This window comes from Poromitra crassiceps (genome assembly GCF_964638095.1).
Source record: "Poromitra crassiceps genome assembly, chromosome: 30".
Classification (NCBI taxonomy): Eukaryota; Metazoa; Chordata; class Actinopteri; order Beryciformes; family Melamphaidae; genus Poromitra; species Poromitra crassiceps.
Window position 1 is genome coordinate 2,079,480 of NC_139652.1, and position 25,818 is coordinate 2,105,297.

Genomic DNA, 25,818 nt, shown 5'->3' on the forward strand with positions numbered 1-25,818 from the left:
GGTGAATGGAGATAGACGTGACTCTTTTTGATAGCGTTTGAATTGTGCCACGGGGTACACATATCATGTTTGTCAATGTAAACGATAACTTTGCAAGTCAACAAAGTCACAGTTTGTGGCAAAACTGTAGCACTATAAGTTATAAATCAGAAAGACTACACACAACCAGTGGCATAAATGTCCTCTCTCCCGCCAGCCACATGTTGTTGATAGTGTGGAACCGTAGTCGATTGACAAAACTAAACCTTACGTTTCAGTTTCAGGACAAACTGCGACTTTCTTGACATGGGATCAAAAAGACGCTTTTTCAGCCTAATTACAACTTCCTACCTAGAAATGCCACCTTTAGGCAGCTTCCTTGTGTTTCAGACACAGCGATACAGTGTTTGGTCAGTAACATGGGTCCTCCACTCGGCAGTATACAGAAAATACATTTTCTGCTATCACTTTTATCCAATCAGGAGAGAGGATTGGACAAATGTCTTTTCTGTTGACAGAGCGGAGGGACTGGGAGACACATGTTACTGACTAAACACTCTATATCAGTGATGGCTGTCAAAATGTAGAGCTATAACACTGTGTCTTATTTAAAAAATCACTTACAGCCCCTTTAATGAACCCTGCTGATGACATTAATGTCTCTGCTGACATGCTCTGTGACCTCGGCCCAAAAACTCAGGAATCACGTCACCACTGCTGTCACCAATGCCTCCATCTTGTCCCTTTGAATTGAAAGCAAATTATTCTTTTCTTGTCTTAAAATAACCATATTTTGACAGTTCTGATGCTTCTGTACAGTTAGTTCTGCATAATTCCTGTAGTTTCAGACTAAAATTAATGATGTTGTTTAAGATGATTGCAATAGGACACACAATTACAATGAGTTGGGATTTAGTGTAAGGTCAGGATTATAGGACTTGTTTCTGTGATGGCAAATGAGGATTTGTTCTAAGAGAAATATGATAAGACCAGCAGTTCAGACTGTCTTCTGTAACGTTTTTTTTTTTCCTCCTAGAATGATCAAAGGAGTTATGTGTCATTAACCACCTGGTTCACATTATAAGATGAATGATACCTGTGAAGTAAGATGACAGTGAACCTTCCATGCTATCATGGAATCCCCACAGTCACTGCTACTGTTTCTGTTTCTGTGCTGCTTGAACTTCACCCTCTGTACTTCTTATGCTCTGATCACAGACTTGAAGGCAGCTGTCAATACGATAGCATTTCTGTCTATGATGGCCTCAGCACCAGTTACAGGCTTCTGGGAAAGCTGTGTGATGGGCAGGCCTCCACCTCCACCTTTTACTCCACCGGTAATTCCCTGACTGTGCGCTTCACAAGTGACCGCAGCCTCACCTACCAAGGATTTAATGCCCAGTACCGTGTCGTGGGTAAGTCACTGTGATTATGACAAAATACCATTTCACCATTTCAATGCTCTTTAACAAACTCCATGCCAAAGTTCAGCCTTCTGCTCCTGCCAGCCTGCATTTCCCCCACCCCCCCTCACACACACACACACACACACACACACACACACACACACACACACACACACACACACACACACACACAAGCACGCACGCACGCACACACACACACACACACACACACACACACACACACACACACACACACACATACACACATACACACACACACACACACACACACACACACACACACACACACACACACACACACACACACACACACACACACGTATGACTTATAGGAGCTACAGCTAAAAATAAAGATATAACCCTACATGGTAATAAGGAAGCAGTGTATCATATTGTTATGATTATCAGCAACCAGTCAGTGTGTAGAATTCTTCATAATTTATTTTAATTTATTTCAGAATGCTACAAAGGAAATCCTCCTCATGCTGTAATTGCCGGCACTGAAAAGCAGAAATACAAGAACAACGAGCAGGTCCAGTATTACTGTGTGGGTGATTATACAGGAAGCTTTACTCGTACCTGTGGGAGAGATGGTTGGACCGGGAGTCAGAACTGTAGAGGTAAGAACACAGCAGACAACACATCCAGTTTGTTTGTTACCCTATGGAATCATTCACTGTGTAAAGGGATGAATATTTCCAAATAGTGTGCTAAGTTAAAATAATGACTTTTATCCATATTAGTCATTCATTCATATTGTTGTTCATGCTTTTGTTTAGCACTTTGGTTGGAGAGTGAAGTAGCTGCAGATCTGTTCTCTATTGAATTACAACATATATAATGGTTTCTACCATGGAGATAAAGGGCCCTATCTTCGTACAGGTGATATCCCCTATTAGTGCTTGCACACCTGTTTGCGCGTGTCTTAAAGCAGGGAAGATTGCAGTCCGCTGTCCAGGTGTTATGCCGAGTTTTTGCACCCCTGCCCGGCAGCATCCCCACCTCACGGGAGCATATTGTAAGATTTATACAGAAATGTAACTGTTTAAAAGTGATATAATTGTCTGTGTGGGTAGACGTGACCTCCCTGCAGCCTGTTGCACCAGCTGAACGTAAGTTCTGTCTTAAGTTAGGGTGTAAAGTCCACACTAACTGCTACGTTCAAACTAGTTAGTTTGACACTAAAGTTGTGTCTTTGTTGAGTTGCACCACGGAGACGTAAGATACATCTTAACTAGTAGTCCTTAAACCTCACACTAGCCAAAATAGTGTCGCAGAAAATGACGTGTACAGTATCTGTGACCAATCGGTGAAAAGCACGGTGGAAACGGTGTTTATTTACTGTTGTTTAAGTAAGTGGAGTGAAAACAGGACATGTTGCCCCCCGCAAATTAGTGCTTTCATATTTCATCAACACTAACCAAATGAGGACGTTATTGAGTAACGTTCGTTTAGGTTCATATTACTGTTAACGTTTATCTGTGAGCTCTTAATCAGTATTGTAGGCTAATTTACCACCATCCTGCCTCGCTAAATTGTTGCGGTTATTTTAATTTGTATGCAGTGCTGCAGCTTGTGGGAAACAAAAGCGTGAGTCATAAATATCAAAGGGTGTAATCATTTATCACGGAGAACACGTTACCGACACAAAACAACGATGCGCCACGGTGCCAAGTTGCAATTTGTGCCAACTGCTATTTTACGGAGGACTTTACACCTAGTAAGACGTAGGTGTAAATTTTAAGTTCTAACTTATGCCTACGTTGTAACTATTTCACTTGGTGCAACCCAAATATTTTTAGTAGTGCGTAAACTCGGACTTAGTGAGACTTTACGTTCAAACTAGCTTACGTTTCAACTTACGCACAGCTGGTGCAACCCACTGCTGATTTCTAAGTTAAAACAGCCCCGAAATATGTTGGGGATGCAATTCTCGGCGGGGATGCGGAAACGATCACGGCACGTGTCGCAAGTGCAAATTGGAGCCGTGCCAAAATCATCTGCGCCCCCAAATGCCTGCGCAAACGGGATTTGGGCGGTCTTAACTACCAGAATTATTCAGGGGTGTGGCCAGGCAATGCTGGGCATTACGTCAATCAAAACCAATCAGATTCCCGTCTCGCAATGGCTGTTTGCGCAAGGCATGCAATATGCTGTAATTCTCTCCATGCATAATAGAGTGTACTCACTCGTGCGAGGACAGAGAGAGCTTATTGACAGATCGTCTGTGGTGCCAACGACCCTCCGGGTTATGGAGGTAAATAACCTATGTCCATTGTCCAACAAGTTTTCCCAATTAATTTCCCTCTTTGCGATGTGATAAAAGTTTCTCCATGAGTTATAGTTGATTGCCTCACTGAATTATCTGCTAATACCCAATTTTAGCAGCATAATTTGATGTCTAGGCGTGGCAAGGCTGTGCGTAATGACAGATCCAAAAGGAATTATTTTTTGCACTGCGCTGCGCTGCACGGAGATTACGGTGCGCTCCCAGCGCAGCGAGGTATTTGCTCGTAAGAGGTCCTTTTCAAAGCTCTTAGCGCAAAGTAATTGCGCTCTGCTACTGTATTGATAGGATAATGCCATCTATCCCCACATTTTAATGCTGAAACGCCTTCTTTGGCATGTGGCATGCCTATGCCCATGTACAATTATAACAAGCATGCGCTTGTGCCCGCCCCCAATTTGCATTGCGCACGGCGTTAGACGAGTGCAAACGCTAAATTAGTGCTTTTGGGCAGATAGGGCCCATAGAATTATAGCTACTCATGACGAGTCACTGCTGAAACTGGATAATTCACTCAGTACGTTTACATGCACTTAAAAAATCGAATTATTGCGTTAGTCCGCCTAAAGCCGGACTTTTGAAATGCATGTAAATAGCTCGACTGAAATCAAAGTTATAAAAGTCCGACTAACACACCCAGATAATGCGATTGGGAGTCGATTTACTCCTGCATGTATACAGGCCAGTCGGACTGGAACTGGACGAGGCGATCAGCGCATGCGCTAAAGTTCTTTGACCTGGAAGTCAAACGTGTAAAACTGTTATGTTAGCGGCCATCGAGCGATTAGCTAAAGCTAAATGTGAAGTTTGTTGATGTAGTAGCTAAATCCGTGTCAAGGGGCAGCTTTGTGTTACGTGACCATCCCTGCGTTTGAACGGTTTATCGGCGCTCTCTCTCTCCACATAAACACAACCTCGCTCGACCACATGAACACAGAACACAGAAAAACAATGTCCGATCACTAAAATACACACAGGGCGAAACGTCTCTCAACATAAACACACTGCCACACTATTATATGAGCCAGAAGTGATCGTTTTGACGCGAAACGTTTGTATAATTATCATCTTTTTTTAATGAAATAGCTGCATTATTAAGAGACTTGCTGCTACCAGTTGTTAGAATTGGCGGAGCCTGCGCGGAAAGAGTGCATATCGCCACCTATTGTAGCGGAGTCAACATGATTCCATCAAAAAAATCGATTTCCCACCCGTCCTTGTATACTGGGACAAGACAGTAGTCTGAGTAAATAGCCTAATCAAGCTATAAGCATAGCTCGACTTAACTGTGCATGTAAACGTACTGACTGCCTCTGCCATCCTGCATTTCATCCCCCCCTACACACACACACACACACACACACACACACACACACACACACACACACACACACACACACACACACACAGACAACGTATAGGACTGCTGGCCACAGCTAAAAATAAAGATATAACCCTACATGGTCATAAGGAAGCAGTGTATCACTGTTATGATTATCAGCAGCCAATCAGTGTGTAGAATTCTTCATAATTGATTTTATTATATTTCAGAGATAACATGCCAGAAGCGAGATGTCACTCATGCTGTAATTGTCAGCACTAAAAAGTGGACATACAAGAACAACGAGCAGGTCCAGTATAACTGTGTGGGTGATTATACAGGAAGCTTTACTCTTACCTGTGGGAGAGATGGTTGGACCGGGACTCAGAACTGTAGAGGTAAGAACACAGCAGACAACACATCCAGTTTGTTTGTTACCCTATGGAATCATTCACTGTGTAAAGGGATGAATATTTCCAAATAGAGTGCTAAGTTAAAATAATGACTTTCATCCATATTAGTCATTCATTCATATTATTGTTCATGCTTTTGTTTAGCACTTTGGTTGGAGAGTGAAGTAGCTGCAGATCTGTTCTCTAGTCTATTGAATTACAACATATATAATGGTTTCTACCATGGAGATATGGAATTATAGCTACTCATGACGAGTCACTGAAACTGGACCATTCAGCCCGTTCTCATTCCAAACCCATCAGAGCCCCTCTTTGGTACTGTAAGTGACCTCCATAACGTTATGCGGAGCCTATAGTGTTTTATGGAACGCAAAAAGCGCTCTGCAGCTGTGGGTTCATGGAAAGATCAAACATGCCCTCAGGCTCGCTTTGCCTGTGTGTCTCTCCAACCATTCATGTTAATCCTCATGTTAATCCAGGCTCGTCGTCCAGGACGAGTTGGGAAATATGGTAGTACCGCCCAGGGGACGGTACTACCACCCTGGTTTTGAGTTAGGGGTTTGTGGCTGGAAGAACTTTCGGCTCCCAGCTCATTGTGGATGACGAGCCCTTGATCATTCCCACCACAGACGCTTGACAAAGCGATTCTGTGAGATGAGTTCAGAGTGAGAACATGTGCCATAATTCCTTGAAGTTGCTTTTAAGATGTGAAATATGTGGTTGACATCCATCAGAACAGTAATATCAATACAGCTTAAAGAGCACGGTGCAGGTTACAAAATAATCTGAATGTACATTTTGGGCTCATGATTACAGTGAAAATACTAAAAAAAAAGACAGTGTGTAGAATGGCTCATAATTTGAATTAATTTTATTTCAGAGATAACATGCAACAAACAAGATGTCACTCATGCTGTAATTGTCAGCACTGAAAAGCAGAAATACAAGAACAACGAGCAGGTCCAGTATAACTGTGTGGGTGATTATACAGGAAGATTTACTTGTACCTGTGGGAGATATGGTTGGACCGGGACTCAGAACTGTAGAGGTAATGGTAACATTTTAACAAGGGTAAAGTGTAATGGTAACACTTTACAATAAGGTACACAACATTTTCAGTAGTTACTAGGGAACTAATAAGGAAGGAATGAGGAACTAATGATCAGTTAATGCCAGTTTGTGTCTATAGTAGTTAATCATTAGTTAATGATTGGTCAGTTCCTGATTAGAGTAGTGAATTATTAGTTGATGGTTAGTTAACTATTAATTAACGAATAGTTAATGATGAGTTAAATTCAGTTTGCGAGTATAGTAGTTAATCATTAGTTAATCATTAGTTAATGATTAGTGGGTCAGTTCCTGAGTAGAGTAGTTAATCATTAGTTATTAATGGTTAGTTAATGGTCAGTTTGTGAGTATGGTAGTTAATCATTACTTAATTATTACCTGTCCATAGTTACTCTTTTTGTGTACCATATTGTAAAGTGATGCATCATACTGAGTAGCAATCTGTGTATCATTCATTCTTTTGATATTTAATAAAATACTCCAAAAAAAAGACAGTGTGTAGAATGGCTCATAATTTGAATTTATTTTATTTCAGAGATAACATGCAACAAACAAGATGTCACTCATGCTGTAATTGTCGGCACTGAAAAGCAGAAATACAAGAACAACGAGCAGGTCCAGTATGACTGTGTGGGTGGTTATACAGGAAACTTTACTCGTACCTGTGGGAGAGATGGTTGGACCGGGACTCAGAACTGTACAGGTAATGGTAACATTTTAACAAGGGTAAAGTGTAATGGTAACACTTTACAATAAGGTACACAACATTTTCAGTAGTTACTAGGGAACTAATGAGGAAGGAATGAGGAACTAATGATCAGTTAATGCCAGTTTGTGACTATAGTAGTTAATCATTAGTTAATGATTGGTCAGTTCCTGATTAGAGTAGTGAATTATTAGTTGATGGTTAGTTAACTATTAATTAACGAATAGTTAATGATGAGTTAAATTCAGTTTGCGAGTATAGTAGTTAATCATTAGTTAATCATTAGTTAATGATTAGTGGGTCAGTTCCTGAGTAGAGTAGTTAATCATTAGTTATTAATGGTTAGTTAATGGTCAGTTTGTGAGTATGGTAGTTAATCATTACTTAATTATTACCTGTAAAGATATAACCCTGCATAGTAATAAGGAAGCAGTGTATCATATTGTTATGATTATCACCAGCCAATCAGTGTGTAGAATTCTTCATAATTGAATTGAATTTATTTCAGAGATAACATGCCAGAAACGAGATGAAACTCATGCTGTAATTGTCGGCACTGAAAAGCAGAAATACAAGAACAATGAGCACGTCCACTATAACTGTGTGGGTCATTATACAGGAAGCTGCGGTGACCCCCTCGGTGCAGTCAGCGCCAGCGATTTCGCTCAAGCATAATTTGCGCTTTAGGTACACAAAATGTACAGTAGAGGAACGAATGAGGAACTATTAGTTAATGATTAGGTAATGCCAGTTTGTGAGTATAGTCATTAGTTAATTGTGATTAGATTAGTTAATCATTAGTTAGGGTTGCTGCTGCCCATTGTCACAAATCCAATCTATCTATATAAAATGGCGCATGTGGGCAATGTTTCTGTTTGTTTAAAATGTCTAGTCTGTCTAGTCTTAATCTAGTCTGATTTAGTCTGTGGGCCTAGATGGATAAATGCGTATTGATCCAAGGAATCCCTGAGAAGTGAAATTTTGAGTATAGGACACACGGTTCAGAAGATATGGACCATAACGCGAAATGGTCTGTTATAGCGCCACCATCTGGCCAATATGGGTAATTTTTTGTTTCTGAGTAGTGAGGCACATTTCCAATCTATGTGCCCAGTCTGGCTACTCTAAGCATTACAGTTTCTGCTGTACATACAGTTTTACCGGAGAAGAATAATAAAAAAAATAATCGGAACAGATACAATAGGGATCCACGCACTTCGTGCTTGGACCCCTAATAAATATAGCCGCAAGCGGCGATGCGGGGTCCAAGCTTCCGGTGACTTGGGGGGTATATGTCAGATAGTGCACATTTATTTAGTTTGGTTGAGATCCGGTGACCTGATGGTTTCCAAGCAGTACTAGTAGTAGTAGTAGTAGTAGCAGTAGTAGTAATAGTAGTAGTAGTAGTGTTGGTAGTAGTGGGAGTGGTAGCAGTAGTAGCAGCAGAAGTACTAAGAATAGTAGTAGTAGTAGTGGTGGTTGGCTGTTATAGCGCCACCATCTGGTGGATTGGTGTAATTTTTTCCTCTGAGTAGTGGGTGATGTCTTGAAACTATGTGGAAAGGTGGGTGATGTGGGGCGTATGGTTTCTGAGATCCACACACTTTTAGGGCAGGAAAAGAACAAAAGCAAATACACACAAGTTTAGACATTTATCATTTCAAAACGGTTTCACGTATCCAAAATCCTTTAATAACTTTAGGTCGGGGTAGTCCATAGATGACCCAGAAAAAGTTTCGTGTGATTTGGCCAAACGGTCTAGGAGGAGCTCGCAAAAGTAGGTTTTTGATCAAATTCAAAATGGCGGAAAATCTAATAGACAGAAATGGGCGTGGCCTAGTAGGTTAGATGCATGATGCTCCAGGGAAACCAGTAGATGTGGAATTTTGATTCTACGGCTCGTGGTTCAGAAATTATGGACCAAAAAACGTGAAATTGGCTGTTATAGCGCCACCATCTGGTGGATTGGTGTAATTTTTTTACTCTGAGTAGTGGGTGATGTCGTGAACCTGTGTGGAAATTTTGGGTGATGGGGGGGGGTATGGTTTCTGAGAGGGCTTTTTAGGGCAGGAAAAGAACAAAAGCAAATACACAAAAGTTTAGACATTTAGTATTTCAAAACGGTTTCACGTATCCAAAATCCTTTAATAACTTTAGGTCTGGGTAGTCCATAGATGACCCAGAAGAATTTCTGTGTGATTTGGCCAAACGGTCTAGGAGGAGTTCGCAAAAGTAGGTTTTTGATAAAATTCAAAATGGCAGAAAATCTAGGCACACGCAAATGGGTGGGGCCTACATGGATAGATGCGTATTGATCCAAGGAATCCCTGAGAAGTTAAATTTTGAGTATAGGACACACGGTTCAGAAGATATGGACCATAACGCAAAATGGACTGTTATAGCGCCACCATCTGGCCGATATGGGTCATTTTTTGTTTCTGAGTAGTGAGGCACATATACAATCTATGTGCCCAGTCTGGCTACGCTGAGCATTACAGTTTCTGCTGTACATACAGTTTTACCGGAGAAGAAGAATAAAAAATATATAGCCGCAAGCGGCGATGCGGGGTACAAGCTTCCGGTGACTTGGGGGGTATATGTCAGATAGTGCACATTTATTCAGACTTGGTATGTGCACAAGTAAACAAAGTTTGGTTGAGATCCGGTGACCTGACGGTTTCCAAGCAGTACTAGTAGTAGTAGTAGTAGTAGCAGTACTAGTAATAGTAGTAGTAGTAGTGTTGGTAGTAGTGGGAGTGATAGCAGTAGTAGCAGCAGCAGCAATAGTAGTGGTGGTTGGCTGTTATAGCGCCACCATCTGGTGGATTGGTGTATTTTTTTCCTCTGAGTAGTGGGTGATGTCTTGAAACTATGTGGAAAGGTGGGTGATGTGGGGCGTATGATTTCTGAGATCCACACACTTTTAGGGCAGGAAAAGAACAAAAGCAAATACACACAAGTTTAGACATTTATCATTTCAAAACGGTTTCACGTATCCAAAATCCTTTAATAACTTTAGGTCGGGGTAGTCCATAGATGACCCAGAAAAAGTTTCGTGTGATTTGGCCAAACGGTCTAGGAGGAGCTCGCAAAAGTAGGTTTTTGATCCAATTCAAAATGGCGGACATCTACCTGACAGAAATGGGCGTGGCCTAGTAGGTTACATGCATGATGCTCCAGGGAAACCGGTAGATGTGGAATTTTGATTCTACAGCTCGTGGTTCAGAAGTTATTGACCGACAAATGTGAAATTGGCTGTTATAGCGCCACAACTGGTGGATTGGTGTAATTTTTTTACTCTGAGTAGTGGGTGATGTCGTGAACCTGTGTGGAAAGTTTGGGTGATGGGGGGTGTATGGTTTCGGACATCCACACACTTTTAGGGCAGGAAAAGAACAAAAGCAAATACACAAAAGTTTAGACATTTATAATTTCAAAACGGTTTCACGTATCCAAAATCCTTTAATAACTTTAGGTCGGGGTAGTCCATAGATGACCCAGAAGAATTTCCGTGTGATTTGGCCAAACGGTCCCCGCCCGGCAGCAGCTAAACGCATCCCCACCTCACTGGAGCATATTGTAATGATTTATACAGAAACATAACTGTTTAGAAATTATATAATTGTTTGGGTAGACGTGACCTCCCTGTTTTTAAGTTAAAACAGACCCAAAATTTCGCCATGCGTAATTTGGATAGGTGTAGGCCTATTGACTGTATATATTATCCCTCTCTCATAACGACACCATCACTATACCTCTGTGTTTTGATGCAATTTGGGTTATTTTGTTGACTGGGGTGTGACAATACAAATGTGTTTGCAGCGGGTAAACGGCGCAGACAAAAGAAAAGATTGGAATATTTACAGTGGACTCAATTAAAACAGTCTTGTAACGACTCATCCCGAGGACAGAGAGAGATGGAGAGAGCTTGTGACAGATCGTCTGTGGTGCCAATGACCCTCCGGGTTATGGGATAGCAGTAGGTGAATAGACTATTGCAAGTAGGCTACAATGTACAAGTCTTCTCAATTCATTTACCATAACCCCTCCTTGCGATATGATAAAAGTTTCTCAGTGAATTATAGTTGATTGCCTCACCGAATAATCTACTGGTTACTCAATTTTAGGAGCAGAATTTGATGTCCTGGCGTGGCACATCTGTGTGTAATGACGTTTCAGCGTGGAGATTATGGTGCAATCAAGCACAGCGAGTGTTTTAGCGCCTAAGAGATGCTTTTCAAAGCTCTTAGCGCAAAGTAATTGCGCGCTGCTGACGATAGGATAATGTCATCTATCCCCATATTTTAGCGCTGAAACGCCTGCTTTCTCATCTGGCATGCCTATGCCCAGTACAATTATAACAAGCATGCGCTTGTGCTGCGTTAAACGAGCGCAAACGCTGAATTACCGAAGATAGGGAGGGGCCTCAGTTATTATTCTGGCCTTAATTGTGTGCATGTGCGGTGTGAGGGGGGGGCCTCACACCGCGACTTGCATCGATAAACTTTGGAGGATTTTTGGATCATCACATCAGCAGTTTGAACTCAATCAACTTACCTCTGGTCTCCATTCAATAAATGAAAACAAGTCGTGGTAATCAGAGCCAGCCTTCTTTGTGAGAAGATTGTCTGGTTCAATCAGACAATCAGACTGATTGCATGTCTTCTTCGAAATGTCCGTTATTATTAAATTATTTATTAATATTTTATTCCTGGTAGATAGATAGATAGATTTATTGTTGTCACTCCATGGTACAAGTATCATGTGTGAAATTCTGCTTGGTTCGCTCTCAGAGTCGGAGAGCAAAACTGGGACGCCATAGAACGGCGTCAGCATTGGACAAAGCATTTAAATGAAATACACTCAGAAAATTCACATTATTACTAATTTGAAAAGTAATAAAGGCACACTTCAATATTATACAATACAAATACATTTGTTGTAAATGTACAGGATTATCAGCAAAGACAACACCACCACACCAAGGAGGCTGCCATTTCAGCGCCAGTTTGGTTCGTGGGAGGGAAGGGGGTTGGGGGGGGGTTTGCGAAAGCGGGGGGAAGTTGCTGAAGGCGGGGGGTGGGGTTTAGGGGAGGGGGGGCGGGGTTTGGGGGAGTGCGTGCGTGACCATGTGTGTTGGCCTATGAGTCCTTGAGGGTCCATATGTGTATATGTGTGTGTAAGTCTGAGCCCCCTCCTGGCTGAAACACAGCGGTTGCTGTGGAGATGGCCTCAGTCTTTCCAGTCCAAAAGTCAGGTAGGACATATAGCCTCTGTCTCGGCTAATCCTCGTCTCCGTGATAGTAGCCTAATAGCAGGGTCTTTGATCTTCTATCTCCAAATTCCCGATAGCCTAAATAAATACATAGGCTTACATAGGCTACATAGCCTACATTAATAAATAAATAAAGAACTTTCTCCCTCTCTCTCTCTCCCTCCCTCTTTCTTTCTCTCTCTCTCTCTCCTCGCACGGCGCACACCTGACATAGCCTACAATGTAGGTCTAACAAAACGCATTCTTATAATCATAATAGGAAAATCTCTGGGAATTATTTTTTCCATCCCGAGAGGCTATTAGCCTATCAGAGTGTCTGCTGGCCAGTCCAGGAAGTTTGACAATACTATTTGGAGCGTTTGATTTGTGGCTGTGTGAACACAAACGAACCAAGGCACAAATGCAACAATTGTATCAATTAAGTACCTGAATCGGAACAAAGCAAACGACCTACAGGTGTGAATACACCCTTAATCTCTGAAGTATTTTCATGCAACTGTTGATTTCTGTGGTGCCCGTCTTTCTTTCCACATTCCTCTTTCTGTGCTTTTGCTCTTAGATGTTGATGAATGTGATTTGGAGGTTAACCTATGTGGGGAGAATGCAGTCTGTTTGAATACGATGGGCAACTTCTACTGCAAGTGTGAAGATGGTTACATATCATCACAGAATGAGACATTTTCAGGCAGCTCACAAGCAACATGTGGAGGTAACTGACCTTGTCATTTTTCATCACTAACTGCAGAGACTGATCCATACATTTGGTCTGTGTTTCCTCCAAATATGAAATGCCTGCTGTCCTTATCTTTGGCATTAAGATATCAATGAGTGTATCTCCGGAGACATCTGTGGACCTAATGCCATCTGTCACAATGAAATACCATTCTACTCCTGCACTTGTGAGGCCGGCTTCATCTCCAGTAGTGGAGCACAGAGTTTTCGCAGGACTGACAATGTTACATGTATAGGTAAGATGCCAAGGAACACCCACTGCTCTTTACACAGTCAGCACAAATAGCAAGGTCATGTTTCAATGAGGCAGCGCTCTCCTCAACAGCTGCCAGGTTCTGCAGCGAAAGTTGGGGGGGGGTTTGGGGGAGTGCGTGCGTGACCATGTGTGTTGGCCTATGAGTCCTTGAGGGTCCATATGTGTATATGTGTTGTAGAAGGAGACCCCCCGCGAGTTGACCTTTCAGGTCGCTTATGGAATATTTTAAAATATCAAAATATATCAAATCAATAATATATTAAAGCGATACCAAAATATTATCTCCTCAAGCAATCTATGATGCCTGACGAGAAAGCTCTCAGCCGGTATGCAAGAGCCCCTCAGCGAACCATATATTCTGTCACTCCGGCGTTTTGACCTTATATCTTTATTTATATACCCCTGCTTACCGCTAGCTCGACACGGTCAAAAGTAGTCTCCATCTTTACTAGCCTACGTAAGTACAGTGGGTCAGAGTACAGATAGTCTTTCTATTCCTAAATTAATATTCAGCAATAGCAGTGCTCTAATTACTCTAGTTCTCTTGCTGATAACACAACAATTAGTTTGATTAGCAATCACCAGTTTTGTTTTGGCCTGAGCTCTGTAGTAGGAGTTTATTCAAAGACAAACTATGTAATGGCCATGTCACATGTCACAACCAGAACCACTCTGATAGTCGTGTCATACGCACATGACCCCACATAGCACGCCTGCTTGAGCGTGGCAACCAGGTATCAGCTGGTTTCCACCGTCAGAGGCTAGGACCGTTCTACACTTAAATCGGGTGGGAAGGCGCTACGTCCGCCTGCATCCACTGGAATTACTCACGCTCATCCAACACAACCAAAGCTGAGGGAGGGGGCCGCTCTAACGCGCACCCGCGACCCCTATGGGCCAGGTATTATAATAAAGGCCTAAATGTGCCTCTTGTGGAATACTCACTTCCTTTGAAGAAAGGCTTGGAGCAGAAGAACCTCAAAAGGGCTGTCCAGATGAAGGCAGGAAAAACGTGCAAATAGGTTTAAAAAATATTTATTTTCAAATAAAATAAAAGGTGTTCAAATGATCTACAAAGTTCTCAACAAGCTTTTCTCTGTGCAACAGAGTATTTCTTAAATGCAAAACTGCCCCAAGTTGAAGTAACGTCCTCAATGCTGCTTCCCCAAAGGAGATGTGAAAAGTCAAAGATCCAAATATTCTTCTAAGTTCCAACAGTGGCTGGGTGCTGTATTTATACCCCCCCGAGACACCTCCTATAGCTCTAAACACCTCCCAAATTTATGCAGTCACATGCATGCAAAGTCATTGTTTATAATGTTGGAAGGCACCCCGCAAGTCAACTAGTTAGGGGAATCCAGGTTTACTGAACTATTCCTCCCGCCTCCCTGTACTCCTGATGAAGCAGAAAGGTGGGGGCCCTTGTCACATAGTTTATTTTAGCGAATGGCTTTTCAGTCAAATTTTCCTGGAAAGCACCCAAGTTCTCAGTCAGGTGTTCTTTCTCCAAGACGCTCTCTAGATGCATAGAATGGCCTTGGCCTGGGAACGAGTTCAGTACTCCTCATTGCTACCCCGCCCCCACCTGCTTCGAGCAGAGAATTAACCCTTTGAGTCCACCCTTGGAGGTGGACGGAGAAAGCGCAGTTTCCCCCGCTTTTGGTAATAAACAGTTCTTTTCTTTTAAAATTATGCTGGGCCGCACTGCACAGGTGTTCTCTGTCATACTCCCCCCCTTCCCCCTGGCACGATGCCTGGAGAAGGGATGGCAGACAGAGCCCCCCCTCAAGCAGACCATAGCTGAAACCTGATCTCCCCCTCAAAGCCCCACTCGAAGATCATCGTTAAAACCGAAAGTGATTCATATCGAAACTTAACTTTGTCAGTGGTGCTGAGGCCTGCATTATATGTGAGAGAGAAACAGCTCCGCTCTACTTCTAACATAGAGTTTAACATAGTCTAACATAGAGTAACATTAGGGTTGTGCTACAACCCAGGTTTTACGAGTGAGAACGAGAGCTCTCACGAATGAAATGACAGCCTCTGAAAGAAGAGCACTTTCAAGGGTTTTCTGCTGTCTTTTTTTACTTTTCAAGATAAAGTCACTTTTATGAATACTTTTTGCACTCTAATTTCAAGCACATTCACTGACTCTAGCTACTATTTTCTGATGTAGTGACATGGTGTAGTTCTGTGCAGCCTGCGTGCCCCGCCCCCCTCTCCCCCCCTCTCCACCCCTGAGCTGCGGGCTCCTCCCCACACGCACACAGTCTGTTTTCTCAGCCTCCGTTTTTGCCCGGATCCCAGCGCAACAAGGAAATGCCAAACGGGACTGAAGGAAAAGGTTTGGCCGTTCGGCTTCGGGTGCTGCCTTTCTGGCAGGGAATCGTGTGGAGAAACTATATGCAGACAGATAGACAGAAGCAGAAGAGCTCAGTTGTGGGCGCGGATGCAGCCAACTGTCAGCTGCAGACAGAGCAATCTATATGGCTCTGGCTGCAGCATGCATCGGTTTCGCTTTGATCACGGCTTTCTCCGCTTTCTCCTGCACAAAGTAAAGGATCTGAGGTGGGTGGCGCAGCTCCCGTGTAGATGTTTAAGGTGGCGCCGTGTGATCCCTTGAAGGGATTCATGCTCACTGGCTGGGTACGACCTTAAACAGCAGAATTATGGAATAATATGAATTATGATTTTAGGACGTCCACAGACGTCCTTGGCACTCCTCGTTACTTTTTTTTAGGACGTCCACAGACGTCCTTGGCACTCAATGTGTTAAAACCTGACCACCCACCTTTAGGTGGCATGGTGCCCCCCTGGGGCTGACTTGGCCACCCACCTCACCCACGTGACTACGTCACGTCCTGTCAGCCCCAGGGTCTGCCACTCATTTCTTCCAGCTAGCTGAGATCCGACGCACCCCGTGACACATCGACGCAGCAAGGCTGGGTAGTGAGAGCTCTCGTTCTCACTCGTAAAACCTGGGTTGTAGCACAACCCTAATGTTTTACTTCGTTTCGAACTCAAGCTCTCACTAGTGCCTTAATTCAACCGACCTTGCTGCCAGGAGCACCCCACAGGGCGACCCGAAAGGAACCGGTGAACCACAGCCATATGGCAACGTTCATGCCTGACCGTCTGACATATTAGAGTGGCAACGATACTACTTTCTTGCCACCGACAGCACCGCATGCGCGAATTGCGAACCGGACACGTCGAGACTGTAGTACCTGACAAAAGTGTGATGAGAGGACCATGAGGCCGCGGCACACATGTCCTCCACCGAAACACCATGCAACAACGCAGAGGATGCCGCAACACCTCGCGTAGAATGCGCCCTGATACCCTCTGGGGGAACCTTGCCCCCGGCAGAGTAAGCCAACGCGATCGCCTCCACTATCCAGTGTGATAAGCGATCCTTGGAAAGGGCCCCGCCCTGGGCTCTTTGCCCAAAGCAGACCAACAACTGGTCTGTAACGCGTAATGAACGCGTCCTGGCCACATAGGCCGAGAGCGCCCTTACGGGGCACAGCATGTGCAAGCGTCTCTCCTCACCCGAACTGAACGGCGGGGGACAGAATGCTGATAAGTCTATGACCATAGACCTATAGCTGGCATTAATATTCTTGGGTTGGTAAGCCGGGTTAGGTCGCAACGTAACCCTGCGCCCATCATCCCCAAAAACCATACAGGCCTGCTGCACCGAGAGGGCGATCAGGTCACCGACTCTCTTACCTGACGATAAGGCCAGCAGCAGCGCGGTCTTTAAGGACAGAAACTTTAAATCGGCGGAGTCCAAGGGCTCAAACGGATGACCCGTTAGCGCGTCCAGCACCGTAACCAGGTCCCATTTGGGAAAAACGCACCGTGACGGCGGGCGCAGTTTACGCGCCCCCTTCATGAATCGCGAGACCAAAGGGCAAGCCCCAACGGGGCTCCCTTCAATTCCCATGTGGCAAGCCGAGATCGCGGCTACGTACACCTTAAGTGACTGCGGGGACTGACCCGCGTCAAGCAAGCTTTGAAGAAAACAGAGAACTGGTCGTACACCGCAGTTCACTGGATTCACCCCTTCACTTGTGCACCAGCGTGAAAAGACCCGCCACTTGTACGCGTACTGAGCGCGGGTCGAAGCAGCCCTAGCACTCTGAATAGTGCGCACCACATTATCGGGCAAGCCCTGAGCTAGCAACTGGTCCCGTTCAGGAGCCAGACTGCTAGCTTCCACCTGCCTGGGGAGGGGTGGAACACCTCCCCCTCCGCTTGGGATAGGAGATCGGTCCTCACCGGCAACGCCCAAGGCGGACCCTGCGCCAGGGAGACCAGGTCCGCAAACCATGTCTGCCTGGGCCAGAACGGAGCCACTAGGACAAGCCGGAGGCGCTGTTCCTTCACCCTGTCCAACACCTGACGGATCAGGGGGATGGGTGGAAACGCATAGAGCCCCTCCCGTGGCCACACGTTCGCTAACGCGTCGTGTCCCAATGGGGGGTTGTCCTCCTGGATCGAGAACCACAATGGGCAGTGCGTCGCGCGCCGCGATGCGAAGAGATCGACGCGGGCACGACCGAATCTGGCCCAAATCTGTTCCACCACCTGAGGGTGGAGGCACCACTCCGTATGACGGGGGTAACCTCGAGACAGCAGGTCGGCGCCGTAATTCAGCCGTCCCGGCAGATAGACCGCCGACACTGACAGGAGACGGGGATACGCCCACAGGTGAATCCCCGCCGCTAACTGGTTCAGCGCCCTCGACCGCACACCGCCCTGTTTGTTCAGGTGGGCGATCGGCGCCATGTTGTCGGAGTGAATCAGCACATGGCGTCCATGTATGATCCGCTGGAAGTGAGGCAGAGCGAGGCGGATCGCCTCCAGCTCCAGCACATTTATGTGGCGAAGCTCCTGAGCCTCCCACCGGCCGTTTGCCGACAAATGCCCGCACACCGCACCCCAACCCCAGAGGGAGGCATCGGTGCGAATCACTAACCTGAGCGGGACCGGGCCCAATCGAGTGCCCGTCGAGAGGTACTGGGGGTCTGCCCATATGACCAACGCCTGGCATGCCTGGTCTGTCATAGGAACCCTGCGATGACGGTCCCTGGCCGGATCCATGCGTAGCCTGAGGAACCAGATCTGGAACGGCCGCATGTGTAGCCTCCCCAGAGGGAGCACATGCAGTGCCGAGGCCATCAGGCCCAACATGACTGTGCACTGATGTACTGACACCGAGGAGCAAAGACTTAATGCCCTCGCTGTCCGCACCGTGCGAGCCTGTCGCTCCAGTGACAGGCGGGCTCGCATAGCCCTGGAGTTCAACTCGAGCCCCAGGAAGGTAGCCGTCTGCTCTGGGGCGAGGCAGCTCTTTTTCCAGTTCACCAAGAACCCCAAGGTTTGTAGGTGATAGGTCACCACCCTGGTATGTTTCGTGGCACCAGCCCTCGAGTCTGCTACGATAAGAGCATCGTCGAGATAGAGGAAGATGCGAATCCCCCTCACGCGGAGGGGGGCCAAGGCCGTCTCCACGCATGCCGTGAAGGTTCGCGGGCTCAAAGACATGCCGAAAGGCAAGACACAGAACTCGTAAGCCTTCCCCAGGAAGGAGAACCTCAGGTATTTCCTGTGCCTCTTGACCACGTGGACATGGAAGAACGCATCTTTCAGGTCCACGGAAATAAAGAAGTCCCCCTGTCTCAATGCGTTGAACAGGTGGGAAAGAGAGAGCATTCGGAACGGGAGCTTCCTCAGCGTCTTGTTGAGACGCCGAAGGTCCAGGATTGGGCGCATGGAGCCGTCCTTTTTGGGCATGACAAAGTACCTGTGGTAGAAACCTGAGCGCACCTCTGCCTTGGGGACCGAGCAGATCGCCCCTTTGGCGAGGAGTGAAATAACCTCTTGTGGAGTATGTCCCTGGACTCCCCTTCCACGACCGTATCGTGGGTCCCGTCGAACCTGGGCGGGGGCCTGGCAAATTGCAGGGCGTATCCCTTCTGGAGCGTACGCCGTAACCAAGGGGACGGGGAACACAGACGTTCCCAGGCATCGAGCCTGCTGGAAAGTAAATTGTTGGGTACCGGGTTCTGACCCGGTATCTTGGTTGGGGAAGAAAATGGGGGGGGCCGGACAGGAAAGGCTATGCCCCCCTGCCGGTTTTTTACGCGGGCTCCGCCTACTGACGTGCCCTGTGAGCGTGTTGAACCGGCGAAATCCCCCCGCCGTGCGGCTTTTGCAGGCTGGGGGGACCAAGGAGGCAAAGCTCTCTTTCGACCGCCGCGTGCGGACTTGTCCGCTCGTGTGGTCCCCTGGAGAGCTCCCAACCGACAATGTGCGCCTGGCGCCAGTGCTGGTGGGCTTGTCCTGCGGGCCTCTTGACGGTGGGTAAGAGACCCTGGGAGAGCTCCTGACCAAACTCGGGCCGTGGGCACCGAGGACGGTGGGCTTGTCCCTATAGCTGCAAACCGAGGGCTGGCCCTGAAGCCAAGCCCTGGCGAGCTGCCGTCCCCGCCGGGCGTAAGGCACCGGTGAGTGACGGTTTGGGTAGGCCCTTGCTGAGTCCCGGACCGAAGTTGAGCGCTGAGCTCCAACGACGGTGGGCTCATAGCCCCCCCCCTTCCCCCGGGAGGAGACTAAGTGTGGGACTGGTTACCGGCTCCCCGGGCACCCCCCCGCTTTGGGGGGCGGGGGCCGCGTCGCCTGGTCTGCCGTGGGACCCAGGAGGGGCCCACTGCGGCTGGGTGGGGCGCATCCAACGGAGGTGCCCTAGATGGTGCCCGTACCCGCGGGCGTGGGGCGGTGCGCTGCGCCGGAGGCCCCGGAGGGCGACTCTGCGCGCGCGCCTGCACCTGGAACCGGCGGTCCTCCCCCCTGCGTCTAGGCAAGAGGGTACTGACCGCCACGGAGTCCTGCTGCTGCTTCTCTAACCGCTGCGCCAGATCCTCCACGGAGGGACCGAAGAGTCCCTCTGGGGAGATCTGGACGCCTAGCAGCCTCCTCTTATCCTGCTCCGGGAGCTGGGTGAGGTTCAGCCACAGGTGACGGTGAGTCATAACGGAGAAGGCCATCACCTTCCCGCTATTCTGCGCTAAGCAGTCTACCATACGCAGGGCGTAGTCTGTGGCCATCCTGAGCTCTGTAAATAGCTCGGGGGCGGGGTCACCCTGCATCTCCCGCAGGAGTACCGCCTGGTAGCCCTGCAGGATCGCCAGGTTATTGGACATGGCGGCGGGCCAGTCCGCCGCCATGTCCAATAACCTGGCAAGTATGACTTCTCGGCCAGCTTGGCTGTAAGCTGGCACGCCCTTGAGGGCAAGGTGGGCCTAGCGAGGTTGGGGGCCAGGTGTCTGGCCACCATCTCCTCGAGGGGAGGCATCGCGGCGAACGCGAGCTTACCCCCCCTTCTAAGGCTGACCAAGGAGCCATGCCCCCGCAGAGCGGCTTGGCCTCCTGAGGCTTGTCCCATGCCGTCTTCACCGCGCGAACCACGTCTATGCAGACAGGTAAGAGGGGCTTCGGGCGGGGTGCCTGAGGCGCCTGGCGCGGCTGGAAGTAACAACCCAGCAGCACTGACTCGGGGGGCGGAGGTGGTTCGGCCCGCGCGATGCCGAGCTTCGCTTCGGCCCTAGCCATCACCCCTTGAAACTGCCTCTGGTAGGGCTTGTTGACACTTGTCTCCGAGCGGGCCCCCGCCAGAGAGGTGACAGTGGTTGCACCGTCCCATTCCTCCCCGCCTGACATCTCCTCTTGGGGGGTGTCTAGGGGGGGGAAAGGCGACTATGGGGTCGTAGGGAAAGAACCCACCCCGTTCTAACGCGGGATCGATGGGCTCATCCCCCCAACTCAGAGCCGAGCTACGCTGCGTCAGCTGCTCAGGTTGGAGCGGAGAGACCTGCTCGTCAGGCAGCTCCCCTTCGACCGAGCGGTCTGACTCAGCGGTAGCGCCTCCCTCGGGAGGTGCATGGCTGATGGCTGGTCCGGCCTGGACGAAGAGCAACGCTCTATCGCGCAGGTCGCCCAGGGCGAAGCCGCTGCAGATCTGACAGAAGTCAGCCTTGAGCAGGGCATCGGTAGCATGGTTGTGCCCGAGGCAGAACACACACTCCCTGTGACGGTCGAAACTCGCCAGAGTAGCGTCACAGCTAACACAGGTTCTTACTGTCCCCCCCTTTCTCATGGTGGCCGATCGGTCCATGCGCGAGTTAAGCGAAGCTAACTCGCAACAAGCCCGCCGACTAAACCAGGAATTAGCGGGAGTGCACCGCGTAAGCTTTAACTTTTAACAGTAGCTTACGACGGTGAAGATAGCTGGGATGCTACAAGCTAGTCGAAGCTAACTGCACTAAGCACTAGCTAACTAGTCTAGTGCCACTCCTTGGACTAACGTGCGCGCTTTGACAACAAAGCCGCCTAAAGAACAGAACAACGGAAGCTAACCACACGGGTGCGATCTATGCTATCCGCAAGAACCAGGCTATCTCTTGCTAGCCTACGTTCTAATGCTAACTGTAAGCTAACAGCAAGTATGCAAGCTAGCCTAACAGTATTTGAGAGCGGACCTGAGTCAGCCCTCAATGATAACGCTGCCCCAGCCGGGGGAGCGAAGCAAAGCTACTCGGCGGCAGCAATAACCACTACACGGAGGTAGCAGGCAAGCTACATGGCGGTAGCAACAACAGTTAACAAAGAAGATACTCTTAGCTTTTTGATGACTTGTCCGACGCCGCTGGTGGAGAGAACAGGATCGGGTCCCCGAAGCCTGCTTTACCTCGTTCCACGCAAACCTATTAGGTGGGCTAATAAGACGGAACGAGTCTAGTAACTAAAGCTATAAGTTTTAGAGCTATCTCAGAGCTAACCGCGGAGCTTTCAAAAACACGTCTTCTCAGTAGCTGGAAGAAACGAAGAGTGACAGACCCTGGGGCTGACAGGACGTGACGTAGTCACGTGGGTGAGGTGGGTGGCCAAGTCAGCCCCAGGGGGGCACCACGCCACCTAAAGGTGGGTGGTCAGGTTTTAATGAAAAATAATTTTGGAGCAAAATTACAGTCTTCCATAGTGCTGCGTGCGCAGCGAATAAGGCACTAGTGAGAGCTTGAGTTCGAAACAAAGTAAAACATACAGTTTCAATGTGTTGATTTAATATACATTTTACCAGTTTTGACAGCAATATGCATACTTAAATCTTCTCGGCCTATTATGTTGTGAACTCACAAACCACCACAGCATGATATTTGAATGTCATTATAGAAAAGCCAATGCTATTTTCTCAGCTCCAAAATCATAAGCACAACACAGCATAAATGCACGCCAAAATATAGAATGAGTAAAATGAGAGTAACATAAAAGATAAAACAAGCCTGGTTATATCTCTACCTCTCGGGTACTAAATGAGTGCAGGGCGCATTGATTTAAAATAACTTTGGACCATAACAAGCGTTTAACGAGTCATCATGTCAAAACACTACCAAGGGCTGCCATAGTAACCAAATACCACAAAATACATCAGTGTGTGTAAGTCTGAGCCCCCTCCTGGCTGAAACACAGCGGTTGCTGTGGAGATGGCCTCAGTCTTTCCAGTCCAAAAGTCAGGTAGGACATATAGCCTCTGTCTCAGCTAATCCTCGTCTCCGTGATAGTAGCCTAATAGCAGGGTCTTTGATCTTCTATCTCCAAATTCCCGATAGCCTAAATAAATACATAGGTTTACATAGGCTACATAGCCTACATTAATAAATAAATAAAGAACTTTCTCCCTCTCTCTCTCTCCCTCCCTCTTTCTTTCTCTCTCTCTCTCTCTCTCTCTCCTCGCACGGCGCACGCCTGACATAGCCTACAATGTAGGTCTAACAAAACGCATTCTTATAATCATAATAGGAAAATCTCTGGGAATTATTTTTTCCATCCCGAGAGGCTATTAGCCTATCAGAGTGTCTGCTGGCCAGTCCAGGAAGTTTGACAATACTATTTGGAGCGTTTGATTTGTGGCTGTGTGAACACAAACGAACCAAGGCACAAATGCAACAATTGTATCAATTAAGTACCTGAATCGGAACAAAGCAAACGACCTACAGGTGTGAATACACCCTTAATCTCTGAAGTATTTTCACGCAAGTATTGATTTCTGTGGTGCCCGTCTTTCTTTCCACATTCCTCTTTCTGTGCTTTTGCTCTTAGATGTTGATGAATGTGATTCGGAGGTTAACCTATGTGGGGAGAATGCAGTCTGTTTGAATACGATGGGCAACTTCTACTGCAAGTGTGAAGATGGTTACATATCATCACAGAATGAGACATTTTCAGGCAGCTCACAAGCAACATGTCGAGGTAACTGACCTTGTCATTTTTCATCACTAACTGCAGAGACTGCTCCATACATTTGGTCTGTGTTTCCTCCAAATATGAAATGCCTGCTGTCCTTATCTTTGGCATTAAGATATCAATGAGTGTATCTCCGGAGACATCTGTGGACCTAATGCCATCTGTCACAATGAAATACCATTCTACTCCTGCACTTGTGAGGCCGGCTTCATCTCCAGTAGTGGAGCACAGAGTTTTCGCAGGACTGACAATGTTACATGTATAGGTAAGATGCCAAGGAACACCCACTGCTCTTTACACAGTCAGCACAAATAGCAAGGTCATGTTTCAATGAGGCAGCGCTCTCCTCAACAGCTGCCAGGTTCTGCAGCGAAAGTTCAACTATAATGAACTTTGACCCAAATATGCTGACGTCTTCGAGGTGCGTCCAGTGGCATTCTGGAATTTTACAAGAGCTAGGTTGTGTTGATAGGAGAAGGGGGGGGGGGGGGGGGGGGAGTGTCGTCGTGGTAACAGTGACCTCCGTAATTACATCTAGGCTAACTAGGAGTGAAGTAAGGTTGCTTTAGAATACAGCCACCGCCCCTGTATTTACCCTGTATAATAGGCACCCGATAGTTACGGAATAACTACAGTATAGGGTCTTCTAAATTGAAATGAAATTGAAATGATTATTTCTCACAGGTCATACGTACCCTGTAACAACAGAATACTGTAGGTAAAAAATAGCTATGGTATTATAACAGAATAGGTACCCGATAGTTACAAAAATAGGTACGGTATAAGTTCTTTATAAGTCCCCATTTATTACTAACCTGATGCTGCCAGATGGACGGTTTAGCTTCACATTACGTTTCACTAAACCAGTCCATCTGGGAATGGGTGCGTGTTAACTTCAACCAATCAGATCGCCATGCCTCTGACGTAACGTTTGCGACCGGAGGACTAATAAACACATATGGGGCCTCGTTCGGGGGTATGAGCCTGTTGAAATGTTTGTTGCTAATTAGCGGCTAACAGCAGCCAGGAGTGTTTGGCTACGCACAGCGAATTGACGAGTGGCCGTCCCTTGCGCTATTAATAGTTCATTGATGAAAACGGAGCGCAGTGCCACGTGTATTTATTTACAATGCTGCCTCGCTATCTCCGTATAAGAACGTAAAGCGCTTTTGCACAGCTTTGTGTGTGTGTTTTGTGGAAGCTAATGTAGGCTAACATGTGCTCTGGCTAGAGTGATGTGGGCTGGGGCCAGAGTTATGATTATTGCACGGGAATTTCCACAAACTAACACATGAGCCATTAATAATTGGATTGGATTAATAAACGTTTTGATATTTTGGAAATGCTGTCCAGTTGAGAAATAACTGAAGTTATTGCTGCATCTACGATAGCCTCGCTAGCTTTCGCTTCCGCGGCGGCAGCCATGTTGACGAGTGAAAAGAACTACAAAGACCATGTACCCACTACTTGCCCAGACGCTTCTCAGTAGCGTCACACAGAAAGCCCGCCTAAGGCTGCCTCTGATTCGACGAGCCGGCCATGGTTCGGGTTTCTAAGCCAATCATCTTAACTGCCTGTGCATATCAAGATGGATTACGTCGAGAGAATCTCTTTTGATCTCGCGAGGTTATCCATCTTGCAAGCAAGGTTAATTTATTACCTCCTCATTCCATAAATTCTGATTTTGTTACCCTGTACTTACCCTGTAAATTCTGATTTTGTTACCCTACTTACCCTGTAAATTCAGATTTTGTTACCCTACTTACCCTGTAAATTCAGATTTTGTTACCCTACTTACCCTGTAAATTCAGATTTTGTTACCCTGTACTTACCCTGTAAGTAATCTAAAGCGTTACCAAAAGTTGCATAGTGTACCTTTAATCTTTTAATTAAACATGCCTTTTTCTCTTAGAAAATTTCTGCCAGGCAAACAAAATCTACGGATTCAACTTCCCACTCACCCCTATCGGCTTGTTTGGATATGCTGAGGAAGTTTGTCCTAAAGGAACAAATAGTGGCAAGTTTATCTCAACCATGACACTGTAG

At 46.8% G+C, this 25,818-nt stretch overlaps 1 protein-coding gene across 1 annotated transcript; it reads left to right on the forward strand.

The window, feature by feature from the left end:
- Nucleotides 1-6,386: 6,386 nt before the first annotated feature.
- Nucleotides 6,387-25,818, forward strand: LOC310800649 (adhesion G protein-coupled receptor E2-like; the record flags this gene model as incomplete). The annotated part of the gene is made up of 7 exons (XM_083663270.1): nucleotides 6,387-6,475; nucleotides 7,031-7,198; nucleotides 13,036-13,185; nucleotides 13,295-13,444; nucleotides 23,629-23,778; nucleotides 23,888-24,037; nucleotides 25,685-25,818. The coding sequence occupies exons 3-7, from the start codon at nucleotides 13,098-13,100 to the stop codon at nucleotides 25,816-25,818; spliced, it is 672 nt and encodes a 223-aa protein (XP_083519396.1). The 5' UTR covers nucleotides 6,387-6,475; nucleotides 7,031-7,198; nucleotides 13,036-13,097.